Raw genomic sequence first — 14,073 nt, forward strand, 5'->3', positions numbered from 1 at the left:
GGGAGTATACCACTGCCAGTCAGCCTGCATAGTTGGTGTCCATTAGCTGGGGACACCCGAAGCTACTCCATGCATCCCTCTGCCCCTGCCCCACCCCAGGTAAGCTTGCTACAGTATCGAGGCATGGACTAGAAGATTGTCATTGCAGTTCCTGTCAAGAATGCTTATTTATCCACAACAACCAACAACATTTTTAAAGTTGTGCAAATGGCTTTTTCAAGTAGATGCTTTCAATATTGAAGCCAGGTTGTTCAGTGACTTAATGCAAAATTGGCAAGATTTGGGTGAGTTTGACAGATTTCAGAACAAAATTGCTTACGGTGGGCTATTTGAGCCTCTTCTGACAGGTGACTAAGCATTGGTGAATTTTCTTTATTTGGTATTTGCAAACCTCAGAAATATTTTTCTCCATTATAATGAGGGAATTTCTTTGGTAGGATTATATTCTTACTTTTGTTTTTTATTTCTCTGCCCTTTGTAACTGAATCTCTCATTTATTTCTTAACCTCACTACCCTGGAATATTCAGCCAGGATGAGTTTTTATAGAGGAATGACATGGCATGGCAGGACTGTCTTGGGATCTTTGGGCCCATGTAAGTTCCCATCATTTCTTTCTTGGACTTAGCAGTTGTTCTCTGAGCTAGAATAGGACGTTGGTTTGGCTCTAGGAAAGTTTCCTATTATTTACTCAATAAATATTTGAGTGTCCGTCTTATGTCAAGAGCTCATAACCATGGCATCAATGACTTAAGTACCTATTGATATTTAAATATCAGATACACAGTGGCGAGCTAAGTTGTTTAAATTATTACTCTAATCCCCTGAGAATTTTTAGCTACAATATCTTTATTCTTAGTAAACTAGAACCAAAATATGAGCATAAAACTTACTTTATAAAATCCTTTTGCTAGGAAAAAAACTTAACAGTGTGGTTTTCAGTGTTATACATTGTAAGTAATGTTGAAACCTAAATTCTACCCATGGGATATAAGCTTGGCTACCTTTCAGTTTTCACAGAAATCTACACGAAGAAAGAAGAATAATAAACTAATAATTTGAGGGCATGTTTGTATGTTTTAAGCTTCAATTATTTCCCTCCTAGTCTTAGAAGAGATGGCAGCCTCCCCGAGAATTATGAGAAAATTGTAGCTGCATGAAAGTTCCAGCTGTAATCAGCTCCCATCATAAACATTACAATTGGTATAGAAATTGTGGCTCTTCTTTAATGATGGTAGATTCTAAAATATGAACCAGTTGCTCTGCATTTTCTCTTTCCAAATTCTAGTCTGGAGGAAGCTTGTTACAAGTAAGAAAATCTGAAAGGAAGGATTTTTATGTTTTCCTCTAACAAATATGTTAATTGTGAGCAGATGACTCACAATCTTGACCAGTAATCTTTGAAGCCACTAAAAGGCAGGTCAGTCAGAAAAACAATTTGCGCCACGCTATGGTGGGAATGTATGAAGAAAACACATATATATATATATGTATATATGTATGTATGTATGTATGTATGTGTATGTATGTATGTATCTATATCTATCTATCTATCTATATATATATATACTGTAGACATAGTTTGAGTTTCTGCCTGTTTTCCAAAGCTAGATGCAAAAGATGTTCTTATTATTTAGTTACTTCTGTTTTGTTTTAGTTTTATATTACCTTTCTTCCGCTTTACTTTTATGGGATAGAGAATAGGTTTTTGAAAGACTCCCTACTTTCTTGTTTTTACCTGTATCCTTTCCAAACATCTTTATGTAATTGATTGCTAAGACCCATTAAAAAGAATATACATCACAACAATAAATTGCTTCCATGCCTTCCTGGATCTAATGGGATTTTATTCTAGGAACTTGAGTTTGTGCATTCCTAAGTTCTTTGGGAAATGCATTGGTGTACCGACAGGTTATTTTCTGAAGAAAAATTAAGACTATAATAGATGTTAGGTTGTTATAAGGTGAGAAAACAGAGAAGTCACATTTTGAAGGATTGAATCTTTGGAGTCTTTTTTTTCCAGTCTATGTATGTAGTACCAAGGAATCAAACCTAGGGCTTCATACATACTAGGCAAACACTCTACTGCTAGGCCACAGGCCCTTTTAGAGTCTTTATTAAAAGGCCACAGGCTGCATGGTGGACTCCTGTCTCAAAGACCAGCAGCCGACTATACTTATCACTTAGAAAACTGAACCATGAAAGCCAGAGAGAAAAAAAAGAACAAAGACAATACCAACAAACCAATTCAGCTCCAGTGAAGAGCCGAGTGGGATGTATCATGGTGACCAGAGAAGGGCCAGGAGACAAGAGACAGGACAGGACAGAAGCACGGAGACATGTGGTATGGTGTAATGGTACCTGAGCCCCATGGGGCCTACATAGGGCCAGGTCAGGGGCCAGGTCACAGGAAAGTCCCAGTCCCAGGCACCAGACTGATAGGTTTAGTAACCTATCAGCCAAGGGTCCGCCCTTGTCTCCAGGGATTCAGATGCACCCATCACCTGAGAGGCAGGGACTTCACCTTCTCCCACCATGAAGACAAGATGAAGACAAGGTCTAATTTATAACTACATAAGTAAACATATAGGGTCACATGTACATGTACACACATGTTAACTGAAGTTTGGTATATACCCAGGAGAATTTAAATAGAACTCATAGCATTAATAAAATGAATACAAGGAAGCTAGTACTTGAGTTATGGGGAGTCAAGGATAAAGACAAATAAAAAGAGGAACAAGGCCACGAATGCAGTCATAATATTCAATATATATCCTATGAATCTAGGAAAATCCTATGAATCTAGGAAAATTTTTGAGTAAATGGGTTGGGTTGAGAGAGATCAGGGAGAACAATGAAAGGGGTAATATTGATCAAGATGCATTCATTATTCATTTTACTGATAAACTAGCATGATGAATGGTAATCCCCTTGTATAATTACTTAAAGATTAAAATAATGCAATAATGTTTTAATTTATAAACTATTAGTAAAATACTAGCATGCTGTTAATAAATTAGCATTCTTCCTGCCAGAGTACCAATTCTATCTATGGCAGTCTTTCTCTCCTGGGTAACAGTCCTTAGGAGTCTAGAAATCTTATCAAAATATATGTGTTTCTAAACTTACCCTGCATATGAAAACTATAACCTGAAAGCTTGTTATCAATGGTTTGTTCCTGTAATCCTAACTACTGAGATCTAATGATCACAATTAAAATCCAACTCAGGCAGAAAACTCTGTGAGACTCATATCCAAGTAACCACTAAAAAGCTTGTAGTAGGGCTGATGCTGTCACTCAGTGATATAGCACCAGCCTTTTAAAATTGAGACAGTGCTCAGAATGAGTTCAAACCCCAGTACTAGAACAAAAAGAATGGAAAGATGAGGAAAGGAAGAAAAAAACTAAAGAGAGGAAGAAAGAAAGAAAAAAAGAAAGAAAAGATTTAAAAGAGGAAAACATAGCTTGAATCTGGTAGATTTGAGTTAAGAGATTCAATGTCTGGTCCCTAATCCTAACTTAACTATTGGCCAAAGACACAATTCCCCATTTCTTAAATTTCTGTTATCCCAACTACAATTCTAATGTCTCTAACCCAGTAAGTATAAAATTTGATCAGTTTCTTCTTACTAGTGGGAAAACAGAAAAGCCACATTTTGAGAGGTTGAATCTTGGAGTCTTTATTCAAAGGTTAGCAACTGCATGGTGAACTCTTAGTTCAAAGACCAGCAGCCAGCAAATATGATTGACACTCTTAGGAAATTGTGCCATGAAGACCAGAGAGAAAGAAAGAACAAAAATAATACCAACAAACCAATTCAACTACAATGGAAAACTGAAGTGGGATACCATGGTGACTGGAGAAGAGCCAGAAGACAGGGGAGAGGACAGTAATGTGGAGACATGTGATATGGTGCAATGGCTCCTAAATTGGTCCAGGCCTAAATAGGGTCAGGACAGAGAGTGCAACATCACAGGAAACCCCTGGTCCAGGCACTTGACTAACAGGTTTATTAACCTATCATCCAAGTGTCCACCCCTGTCTCCAGGGATTCAGGTACACCCATCATGAAGACAAGAAGCCAGACCTTATATGGACATTTAGGAAAGACAGGCCTCAACTGTCCACATAGGGCATATTTAAAGGCTACTCAGAGGCACCAAATTGGCTGTAGATAATTACTTACTTCACTAGCTTAAGAAAAAGTGATTTTTGACATATCAAATCTAATATATCCACGTTTTCCAAACAATTTTCTGATAATGGGAAATAATATTTGGAATCAGATTTTATGTTCTGGAAAACTCCAAGATTCACTCAACATTTATTTAAATTCAGGAGTTGGGAATTGATAGCCCAGTAATCCACGATCTCTAGTCTCAAGGAACTGTGTATAATAGAGTATATGTCGTGCTGACATTAAAGTGTTTCCATAGAAAACCAGCAGAAGGAAGTCAACATCCAAGTCAACTCGAAGTGGGTTTTCTTGATTAAATACTTTATTTTCTTATACATGAACTGGATCCATTTACATATTAATGGGGCCCAGAGTTATTAATCTCAGTTCTTAAATCCTGTAACTCTCTAATCTTTGCCTTGGCAAGTTCTTTGCTATCAAATATTAGCTACTCTTTATATAATGCCAAGACCTACAGAGTATCCCCAACACACATACATACACACACACACACACACACACACACACACACACACACACACACATATACATATATATACACCTCCCCCAACTGTCTCCTCTCAAGCACTTCAGATTATGTGTTCCAGAAGCCAATGCCATCATCTAATCCATAAACTTGCTCCTTCAGTATTTTCTGTTTGGTTGCATAAGCCACTATCTACTATGTTTTGGTCAAATTCAGGCAGGAAGTAGAGAACTCAGTCTTAACTTTCGCATTCAGTTAGCCACAAAATCTTATAATCTGTTCCTTCCTCCAGGTCTTAAGTGTTCATCTGATTAATTGTAATTATCTGAAAATTCATTTCTAGGCTTATTGCCTGGAAGCTGCCACAATCCTCTTCTAACCTACAAGTCCAAGCAAGATTTGTGTCTGCTTAAATCTTCAGACACCGTGATTCATAACAGGAGTCTGTCCACTGTACATGTCTCATTCCTACCACTTGCATAATGTGCCCCATATTCCTACCATCCAGAATATTTAAAATCCACCAAACCATGTCTTTGTCTAGGCTGTTATCTCTTCCTGGGAGAAATTATTTCTCTTCTTTGTCTGGCTGCTACATTGCCATTATTCCTGTAACTCCACTTTAAAGCCTTAATAATCCTTCATAGGTGAAAGAATCCCTTTTGCTCTGTACTCAAGTAGGCTCTGTGTTCATCTATTATTTCATATTGTAACAATGAGGTTAATCATGGTAACAAATGATCTCTAAAACAGACAACAGCTCAAATGTCACAAATCTCTTCTTGATCTCTTTGTCCTAGGTAAATTAATAGATCAGGGAAGCAATTAGGGAACAAGGATGATGGAGGCTGTGCTACCTTTTATAATTGACATCAAAATGTCTCAGAAGCTGTTTTAGACAGAACTGAGGTGTACAGAGAACACAGATAAAGAAATGAGAGGTTTTTATGAGCCATGACTCCTAGTAGCACACATTACTTTCATTAGAAGTAATGAGGCAGTCAGATGTGATGGCTCACTCCTGTAATTCTAGCTAATCAGGAGGCTGAGATCTGAGGATCTCAGTTCAATGCCAGCTCAGGCACTAAAGTCTGTGAGACACTTATCTCCAATTAACCACCAGAAAACAGGAAGTGGGGCTGTGGCTCAGTGGGTAGGGTGGTAGCCTTGAGGTGAAGAGCTCAGAGATAGTGCCCAAGCCGAGTTCAAGCCCCACAACTGACAAATAAAAAAAAAAGAGAGAAGTAATGAGGCTCAGGCCTCAACCACATTACTTGCAAAGGAGGCTTGGACATGTCATTCAATAGGAACCCAAGATGATGGGAAGATGTGGCCTCAATGAGCAGCTCTCAGACATTGCCTCAACTATGTTTACCATAAAATGCCTCTGCCAGTACAGGAGGAAATATGTTCCTTAGTGGTGTCCTATAATGCAGTTCATGGTAATTGTGAGAAAATGAGTATATGCATATATGTATGTATGTATGTATGAATGGAAAAGTTGGCCCCCCCCTGGGGTTCACAGCTGTAATCTTAACTACTTGGGAGGTTGAGATCTCAGGATCATGATTCAGAGCCAAATATCTGCGAGACTCTTATCTTCACTAAACTACCAAGAAAACCGGAAGTGGAACTTTGGCTCAAGGGGTGAGTGCTAGCCTTGAACAAAAAAGCTCAGGTCTAGGGGTTGGGAGTATGTCCTTGTGGTAGAATGCTTACCTAGCCTGCTCGAAGACCGGGGTTCGATTCCTCAGTTCCACATACATAGAAAAGCCGGAAATGGTGCTGTGGCTCAAGTGGTAGAGCTCTAGCCTCAAGAAAGGCCAAAGACAGTGCTCAGGGACTGAGTTCAAGCCCCAGGACTGGCAAAAAAAAAATAGCTCAGGTTTAGAGTTCAAGCCGTAGGCCTGGCACCAATAAATAAATAAGTTAATTAATTAATTAACCTTAAAAAAGAATGAATGGAAAAATATATGTTCTGATGGTTAATATCTAGGATCCTAGCTACTCAAGCTAGCAGCAATCTGAGGACTCTTGTTTGAAGCCAGCCCAGGCAAGAAAGTCTATGATCTTCTCGTCTCCAATTAACCAGCAAAAAGCCAGAAGTGGAGGTATGGCTCAAGTGGTAATGTGCCAGTCTTGAGCAATGAGAGCCAGAAAGGTGCATATGTGAGGCCTGAGTTCAAGCCCAAGTACTAGCATACACACAGAGAAAAAAAATAACATCATGAAAACTGAAAGTCTAAAAGTAATAGTTTGGATTTAAAAGGTATTTTTGTCTTTAAAATTAGCTGAAAAATTAGAAAGTCTATGTATCTTGCTACCTTTTAATGGTAATATTAAAAAATACAAAATAATTTGTGGTTAGTAGAAATTCTAACTTAATTTTAGCTAAGTTAATTTAGGTATTTAAAAATGCCTAAAAGTAAAAATGTCCTTAGAGTACATGTAAATTGAAAACAAATGCACAAGGTCTCTATTGGGAGAATGGTAATAGTAATGGTAGTAATTGCATTCAGTTAACTTACATAGCTATTCATAAAATTAAATTGGATTTCTACTTAACACTATTTGTATCACATAAAAGTACTGAATGAGTATCTTGGTAGGAATCATGAGATACAACAACATTCTTAGGAAATACAAGCATGCAGAGACACCCCAACAAGTACAAAGTTATGATTGGAAATTCAAATACAAGCAAAATGACCTCCTAATTATTACTGAGATGGAGTACTGACTAATGTTATTATAAGCATTGATGATTCACAATTACCCAGTCTCTATCTTTGTTACTTTTGGATGATATTAAGTGAGCTTTGGGAGCTCACAACATATTTGAAACAAACAACAAACAAAAAAGTAAAAATACATCAGTATAGGTCACCTAAAAATAAGTTCCTTTCTTTTTTTCAGAAAGTGAGTTGAAGAGCCATAAATCATTCTGAATACATAGTCTGTAACCAGAAACTAGTGAATTATGAAATGATAAATCTGGAGAAGTTTAGAACAGGAGAGTCAGATGACAGAGACATGTTTTGAAGTACAGTTAGCTACATACTCAAGGGTAGTTAATTAACACTGCAAAGAAAAGAACTAGGGGAAAATGAGTTTTAAACATAGCAAGAATAAATTAGGTTAGCTAGAAAGACATTTCCAATAATGGATTTTGCAAATTCAGCCTTTATATACTTACTATTAGTTACTTTTTAACAAGTTAATATAGGGAAAGTTGCCTCTCAATCATTCTATTAGTTTTCAATTGGTGCCATAGCAATATAAAACATTTGACACTATAAAACAACACAAATTTTCATTGAAAAGAAATCTGGAAAGCCATGGCTAGATTCTCAGTATCTTACTTGGGTAAATCAAGACACTGGAGTTCAATTCCATACTCCTGAATTAGCAGAAACTCTTTCTTTCTTGTTCATTCTATGTGTTTCTCTCTATCAGTCAGCAATGGAAGGTCAAGTTCCACTCGCACTTTGAATCTGTCTTATTCTTCTGTCTCTGACTTGGCTCTCAGCAGGGAAATTTCTTGTTAGCCACTGAGATAAGTACCTTTAGGGTAATCTCCTATATTAACACACCTTCAAAGTGCCCTTTCCTTTTGTTTTAACTAAAATATTATGGGGGGAAAAATATGAGCATATAAAGAAATATTCCTATCACTTTAACTTTTTGAACATGTGCCCCATGCCTTTGAACTGAACTTTCCCAGAAATAAAGCATGATTGCTATCTTTCTTTCTTGTATTTTAAACTTAAACTGTGCATGTTCAGGAATGCACTTTTCTATAAGAATATGCATAGATTCCTCAAATAAAATCCTTCTAACTCCTTTGTTCAAAGAGGCAATTGTTTTGAAAATAACTCCCATGTTTCTCCTACCTACTAGAAGTAATCCATTTTTGTCTTCCTTTTACTATGTATCTATTTATTCATTTATTTTTGGCTTTGCACTCAGCAGCATTCAAACTGCATTTGATTACAGTCTGCTTTTCCAGGTCTCTTTTGATTATATTGGGCCCACCTAGAAAATCCATGATATTAATTCTACATTGAAATCAGCTAGTTAGAAATATTAATTACCACATCTGCAAAGCATTTTTCCATGTGAAGCAATATTTCACAGACACCACATGAAACTCTCTATTCCAGAGACCATCACATATGAACTGTAGAGAAACATACTCCTTTCCAAAAGACTTAGGTTTAAGACAGTTTCAATTTTCATGAACTATTGCAGGCATTGAAGAAGGCATTACTAAATGTGAATACTCTCAAATACAATGTTTTTAAATAATGTAAAAAGATATAGAATTCAAAATTTACAGTAGTTAATGAAGACACTGTGATATATACCCATATGTTCACTCCAACTATTATAAATATAGTTACAAACCTTCACGGTTGTTCAAATTAAGTTGTAGTTTTATCTCAAATAATATATGCTCTTAATGGTTGAATTTCCTTAGTGATTACTATGGGGCAGGGACTGCATTTAGCGTTGTATATATGTGATCCATTCTGAGCAATCTGACAATCTTGAAGTGATCATTCCTGTTTTATAGTGAGTGAGCTAAGGCTCTAGAGTCATTGACAGGCCTGTGCCAGTGGATCTTTCTTTGGATTTATAGGAGTTATGAAACAGTTTGTCCCTCACTGTAAATTCTTTAGTAACTCAGTAGCAAAGAGATAGAGAATGGAAAGCTAAGGGATTTAGAGTCAGACCTGTATGTGAATACTGATTTCAACACTTACTAACTTGGCAAATTCCTGAAACTCTTTGTGCCTCTAGTTCCTAATTTGAAAAGTGTGGCTGATAACAGACACCTCGTGGGACTGATATAAGATAGCATGGGTAAAGGACCTGGTATGTGATAAGCTCTCTAGACAAGTTTTCCAATTCCCCTTTCCACCATAGCTAATGTGCATTGAGTTCTCAAGCATTGAAAAAGTCAGAAATTCAGCTCTGGGCTCAGGCCAGCTCTTCCATGTTTGGCAGATGGTTAACAGGACATCAGGCCCCAGCTCTGTGTTCAGATTTGGTGGAGTAGGGTTGGATGTCTGCGAATCCAAATCCCTCTATGTGGTGCATGCAGATGTGAAATAGATGGAGGAGCCTTCTGGTCCTGGCCACAAAGATAACCTATCCTCATTGGATTTCGACATCCTATGGACAGCAGTGTGTTAAGAGGCAGACCTTAGCAGGGGATTTTCCTGGCATCCAACAGAGGAACCACATGCCAGAATATTAGAGAGGCTCTCACATTAATATGTATTTGTGTGCATTGTTGTTGATTGCCTTAATCAGACTTGAAATGAATCCAAGAAGTTATAACAACCTGGAGGCTAATCCGTCTGTGTCCTCTCTCTCTCCAGACTGTCTGAAGGCTTAATACAGCTACCTTATCTCTCTAGGTATGTGGAGACCAAAGCCAAGGGGCTGTTTTCCTGCGAGAATTTACACTGATTCGAAGAGAGAGCCTTCATGAAGATATCATGTCTGACCTCTTGAATAGTCACAAAACTGAAGACTCGGTACAGTGCCTTTTCTATTTCTTCATTAATACCCAGAGGTTCGGTCACTGATTCCGACTTGTGGTTCTTGGCAAACCTTGTTCTTGGCAAATCTGAAGGAAATTGGGGATATTTTTTCTCATACTTGTGAGGGCAAGTGCACAAATCTGGGTGCACAAATCTTGAACATGGTACTCAAACATTAAAGTTTGTTTGGGGCAGTCTGAAGAGGATTCACTTTTAAATAAGTGCTGTTTTGCCAGTAAATCTGAACATGAGATGGTAATGATTTAAATGAGTGAAGTAGAAGGAAGAATTATATCTAAAGCCAAGATTGTTTTATGGATTAATGGAAATTGTATCATCTTCCATTCCAGGCTTGTTTGTGGTTATTTTTACTTCAAAGTGTTAGTCATATTTACCTTATGAAAGTTTGTTTCTCTAGTGGTGTTTTCAAAAATAAAAAGGGAGTACAAAAGTCCAACGAGTGAACTCTCAAATGCAAACAAGTAGTACAGTTGACAAGCAATGTCAAGTTACTTTCTGGCTCTTTTATTCTTCCAAACCCAACTATAATTGCTACTCTGTTGTGAGAATTGGATTAATGGCTTCACAGCAATCTAGATGTGGCTCTGTCTGGTGGTAACTCTGTACTCAGAAGAAATCATTCTGGAATTAGAGGATGTGTGGTCACAAACTGTTTCCTTGTCCAACCATAAAATGATAGGATCACAAGAAAACCACACCTACAGTACCTCCAAAGCAAACTTGTATATATGACCTCATATCTACCTCTTTTACCCTGCTTCCCTTATAAGATATACTTTTTAAATTGTATATTTACTTCATTGCCTTCTTTTCTAGACTTTGAATTCCTTCTCTTAGCCACTCATGGGGCCTCTTTAACTGTCTTGTTTATATCTTCTCCATCAGGGGCCTTTATAGATTTCACAATGCTTGTGCCGCAGCATGGAAAGGAACAGTAGTGAAGATTCCCAAAGGTCCTATAATATATTTTCTTATGATTCATTTTTGTTTTTCTCATTGAACTCTGAAAATGTCGAATCTACCTTTTAGTCTTTCACCACTTTCTTCAAATCTTCACTGTGACCTAATGGTACATGTGTATTACCACCTAAAATTTATCCCTCCTTTCTGTGAACAAATGTCTTGCAATTCCGTTTTAATTTTGTTCCATTTGAGGTCATACAAAGACTGAAATATGTGAGCTCATACTCGATTTGATTTATTCAAAATCTTGGCAAGAGGCCGCTATGTGACTATGACATGAATAAAAAGCGAGCCTAACAATTACATCACTCATACCATAAAGCAAATTGAATAATATGAATTAATTATGAACATAAGGCAATCAGTCATAGTAGTTCCACTAAAACAATTGTGTCACTCAGCAAGCATTGAAATTTACCACAAACAGTATTAATAAATGATATTACACTGACTTCCATCATAAGAAAACTGTAAGCTGTAGAATATCCTTAGTCATGCTGAAGTCATAAGTGATTAAGTGGGAGCATTTTAACCTGTAAAGAAATTGCCTGCCAGCACAAATAGTTAAAGCTTCAGGTTGTTCAAAAGCTATGAGAGGAAAAAAAGAAATAAATAGTAGAAGTTGATTCAGCTTACAATTGTCTTATAAATTTAAAAATCTCTAATCATTTCTGTAGGAGAGGTTGTTTCCATCTGATGGCTTCGTTTGACTCACAAGATATAAAACTTTGTAAAAGTTTGACTTCATTCTTGGGAGAGGTTGAAAAATGAATCACTATTTTCTGTATTTGTTCTTTTTTGTTTGTTTGTTTTTTATGTAATACTGAGGAATTGAACCCAGGATTTCATGCATACTAGGCAAGCATTCTACTACTAAGCCACATTCCCAGCCCCCAGCCACATTCCCAGATCCCTTTGTATTCGTGCTTGGGGAAGAATTTCAGACCTGAGTTGCACTTACACAACATAACCAGAAAAGTGAACATCTCTTTCATCTTCCTTTTTTCCTGAGTTTCTATCCCCTAGGGAGGAGGCTGTTCAGAAAACTGGAAGAATCTACGAGCATCCTTCTATGTATTTCTATTTGCTCTTAAGTAAATCTCTTCTAGTATTCCAGACATCTGTATCTGGATTTCATCCTTCTTATACCAGATTAATAGTTCTGTTTCTCCCAGGATTCATATGCTAATTATTAGCTCACTAGTACTTGGCCCAGCACTTCCAATGCCATCAACTTATTTGGGTTCATTAGAATTTCATACTGGAAAAAAAATAGAATATGCAGGAAAGGGGTGTTGTGAGTGCGAGACTCTCCTAAATGGGAAGCATTCTTGCTAAAATTGGTTATGAATGATTTCAAGTTTTAAGGAGATGATGAAAGAAGGCTTGGGATTATATGTAAGTATGTGCTTTTAAGCTGGTACAGTGATTTGTCATAAGTAATGTGAATTCAGAAACATATGCACAACAGTAATTCATAGTTGTGTAAGTAACTTATCAATGTAGGGAATATTTGGACAGCAGTAACATTAACTGTAGGAAATACTTTGCCATGTTTCTGGATAAAATTATCAATAAGCTTTTTTTCTTTTTTTTTTTTTTTGCCAGTCCTGGGCTTGAGCTCAGGGCTTGAGCACTGTCCTTGGACTTTCTCAAGGCTAGCACTCTACCACTTGAGCCTCAGCACCACTTCTGGCTTTTTGCTATGTATGTGGGATACCGAGGAATCGAACGTGGGTCTTCGTGAATGCTAGGCAAGCACTCTACCACTAGGCCAAACTCCCGGCCCCCGATAAGCTTTTTTAACAGTAATATTTTTACTTTTCATTTTATTTTTTTCTCATGCCTTTGTATCTATCTCTTTTTCCCATATTTTTTTTCTTTATGAAGAAACTTTTAAGAAATTTTTTATAATTTAAATTCAAATAATTTTTGAAAACCAGAATTGCTCAACTTATTTGTGAATCTTTTATCTGAAAGCTTCATTTATTTTGACTAAAAGTAAATGGTTACTTTTGAGCTTCATGTGACAGCCCCTTAACTTCTCAATGAGAGCCTTTTGGCATGAATTGACTTTTATGCTGTGTTAGAGAATCTTTCCATCTAGCCTCCTCTCAGATGGTGAATTCCACTCTCCACATTGAGAAGCAATCTAAGCAGCCATTTGTCTAGAAATCACAGCAGGCAACTACACTTGTAATCATTGCTTGAGACTCGGCTTGTCTGTGATTCTCATTGTTGCAAAGAAGAAATAGGCTGTTAAAGGCTCTTCTTCATTACAGGAATAGGAGAGAGAGAGATTACAGGGGTTGGAGTATGGGATAAAAATTAACAAAACTAATCACAGAATGGGATTTTCTTCATGATGAAATTTGTGCAGACTTCATTTACCTGTAGCTTTAGTGTTCACACAGTGGTTACTTAATTTACGTGTGTGTGTGTGTGTGTGTGTGTGTGTGTGTGTGTGTGCTGGTCCTGGAGCATGAATTCAGGGCATTAGCCTAAGCTTTTGTACTCAAGACTAGCACTCTACCACTTTGAGCCACAGTGCTATTTCTGTCTTTTTAGTAGCTAATTGGAGATAGAAATCTCAGAGTCTGTACTGCCTGGACTGGATTTGAACTGAGGTTCTTAGGTCTCACTCTCCTGTGTAGCTAGGACTACAGGCATGAGCTACTAATTCCCTCCTAACTTACATTTTGTATTGGTAAAAGTTATTTAAATATTTGCACAAATAAAATGTAGAATATTCTTGGAATAATTTGTAAAATAGAGTTGTCTTCTGTGGAATGGAGTATGAGGAATTGAGTATGAGTATGTTTAAAAATTCTGATCTTTAATTAACATGGATGAAAAGACAGCTTATTTTT

At 37.1% G+C, this 14,073-nt stretch overlaps 1 protein-coding gene across 1 annotated transcript in view; it reads left to right on the forward strand.

Moving 5' to 3' along the window:
- Nucleotides 1-2,279: 2,279 nt before the first annotated feature.
- The window catches only part of Adamtsl1 (ADAMTS like 1), a 628,790-nt gene continuing 616,996 nt past the window's right edge, over nt 2,280-14,073 (forward strand). Inside the window, exons 1-2 of the mRNA XM_090329363.1 lie at nt 2,280-2,342; nt 10,094-10,213. Coding sequence (XP_090185489.1) covers nt 2,280-2,342; nt 10,094-10,213 — 183 coding nt within the window. The remainder of the gene's footprint in view (nt 2,343-10,093; nt 10,214-14,073) is intronic.

Source organism: Megascapheus bottae, chromosome 3, assembly GCF_031878675.1.
Source record: "Megascapheus bottae isolate mThoBot1 chromosome 3, mThoBot2.hap1, whole genome shotgun sequence".
NCBI classification, from domain to species: domain Eukaryota; kingdom Metazoa; phylum Chordata; class Mammalia; order Rodentia; family Geomyidae; genus Megascapheus; species Megascapheus bottae.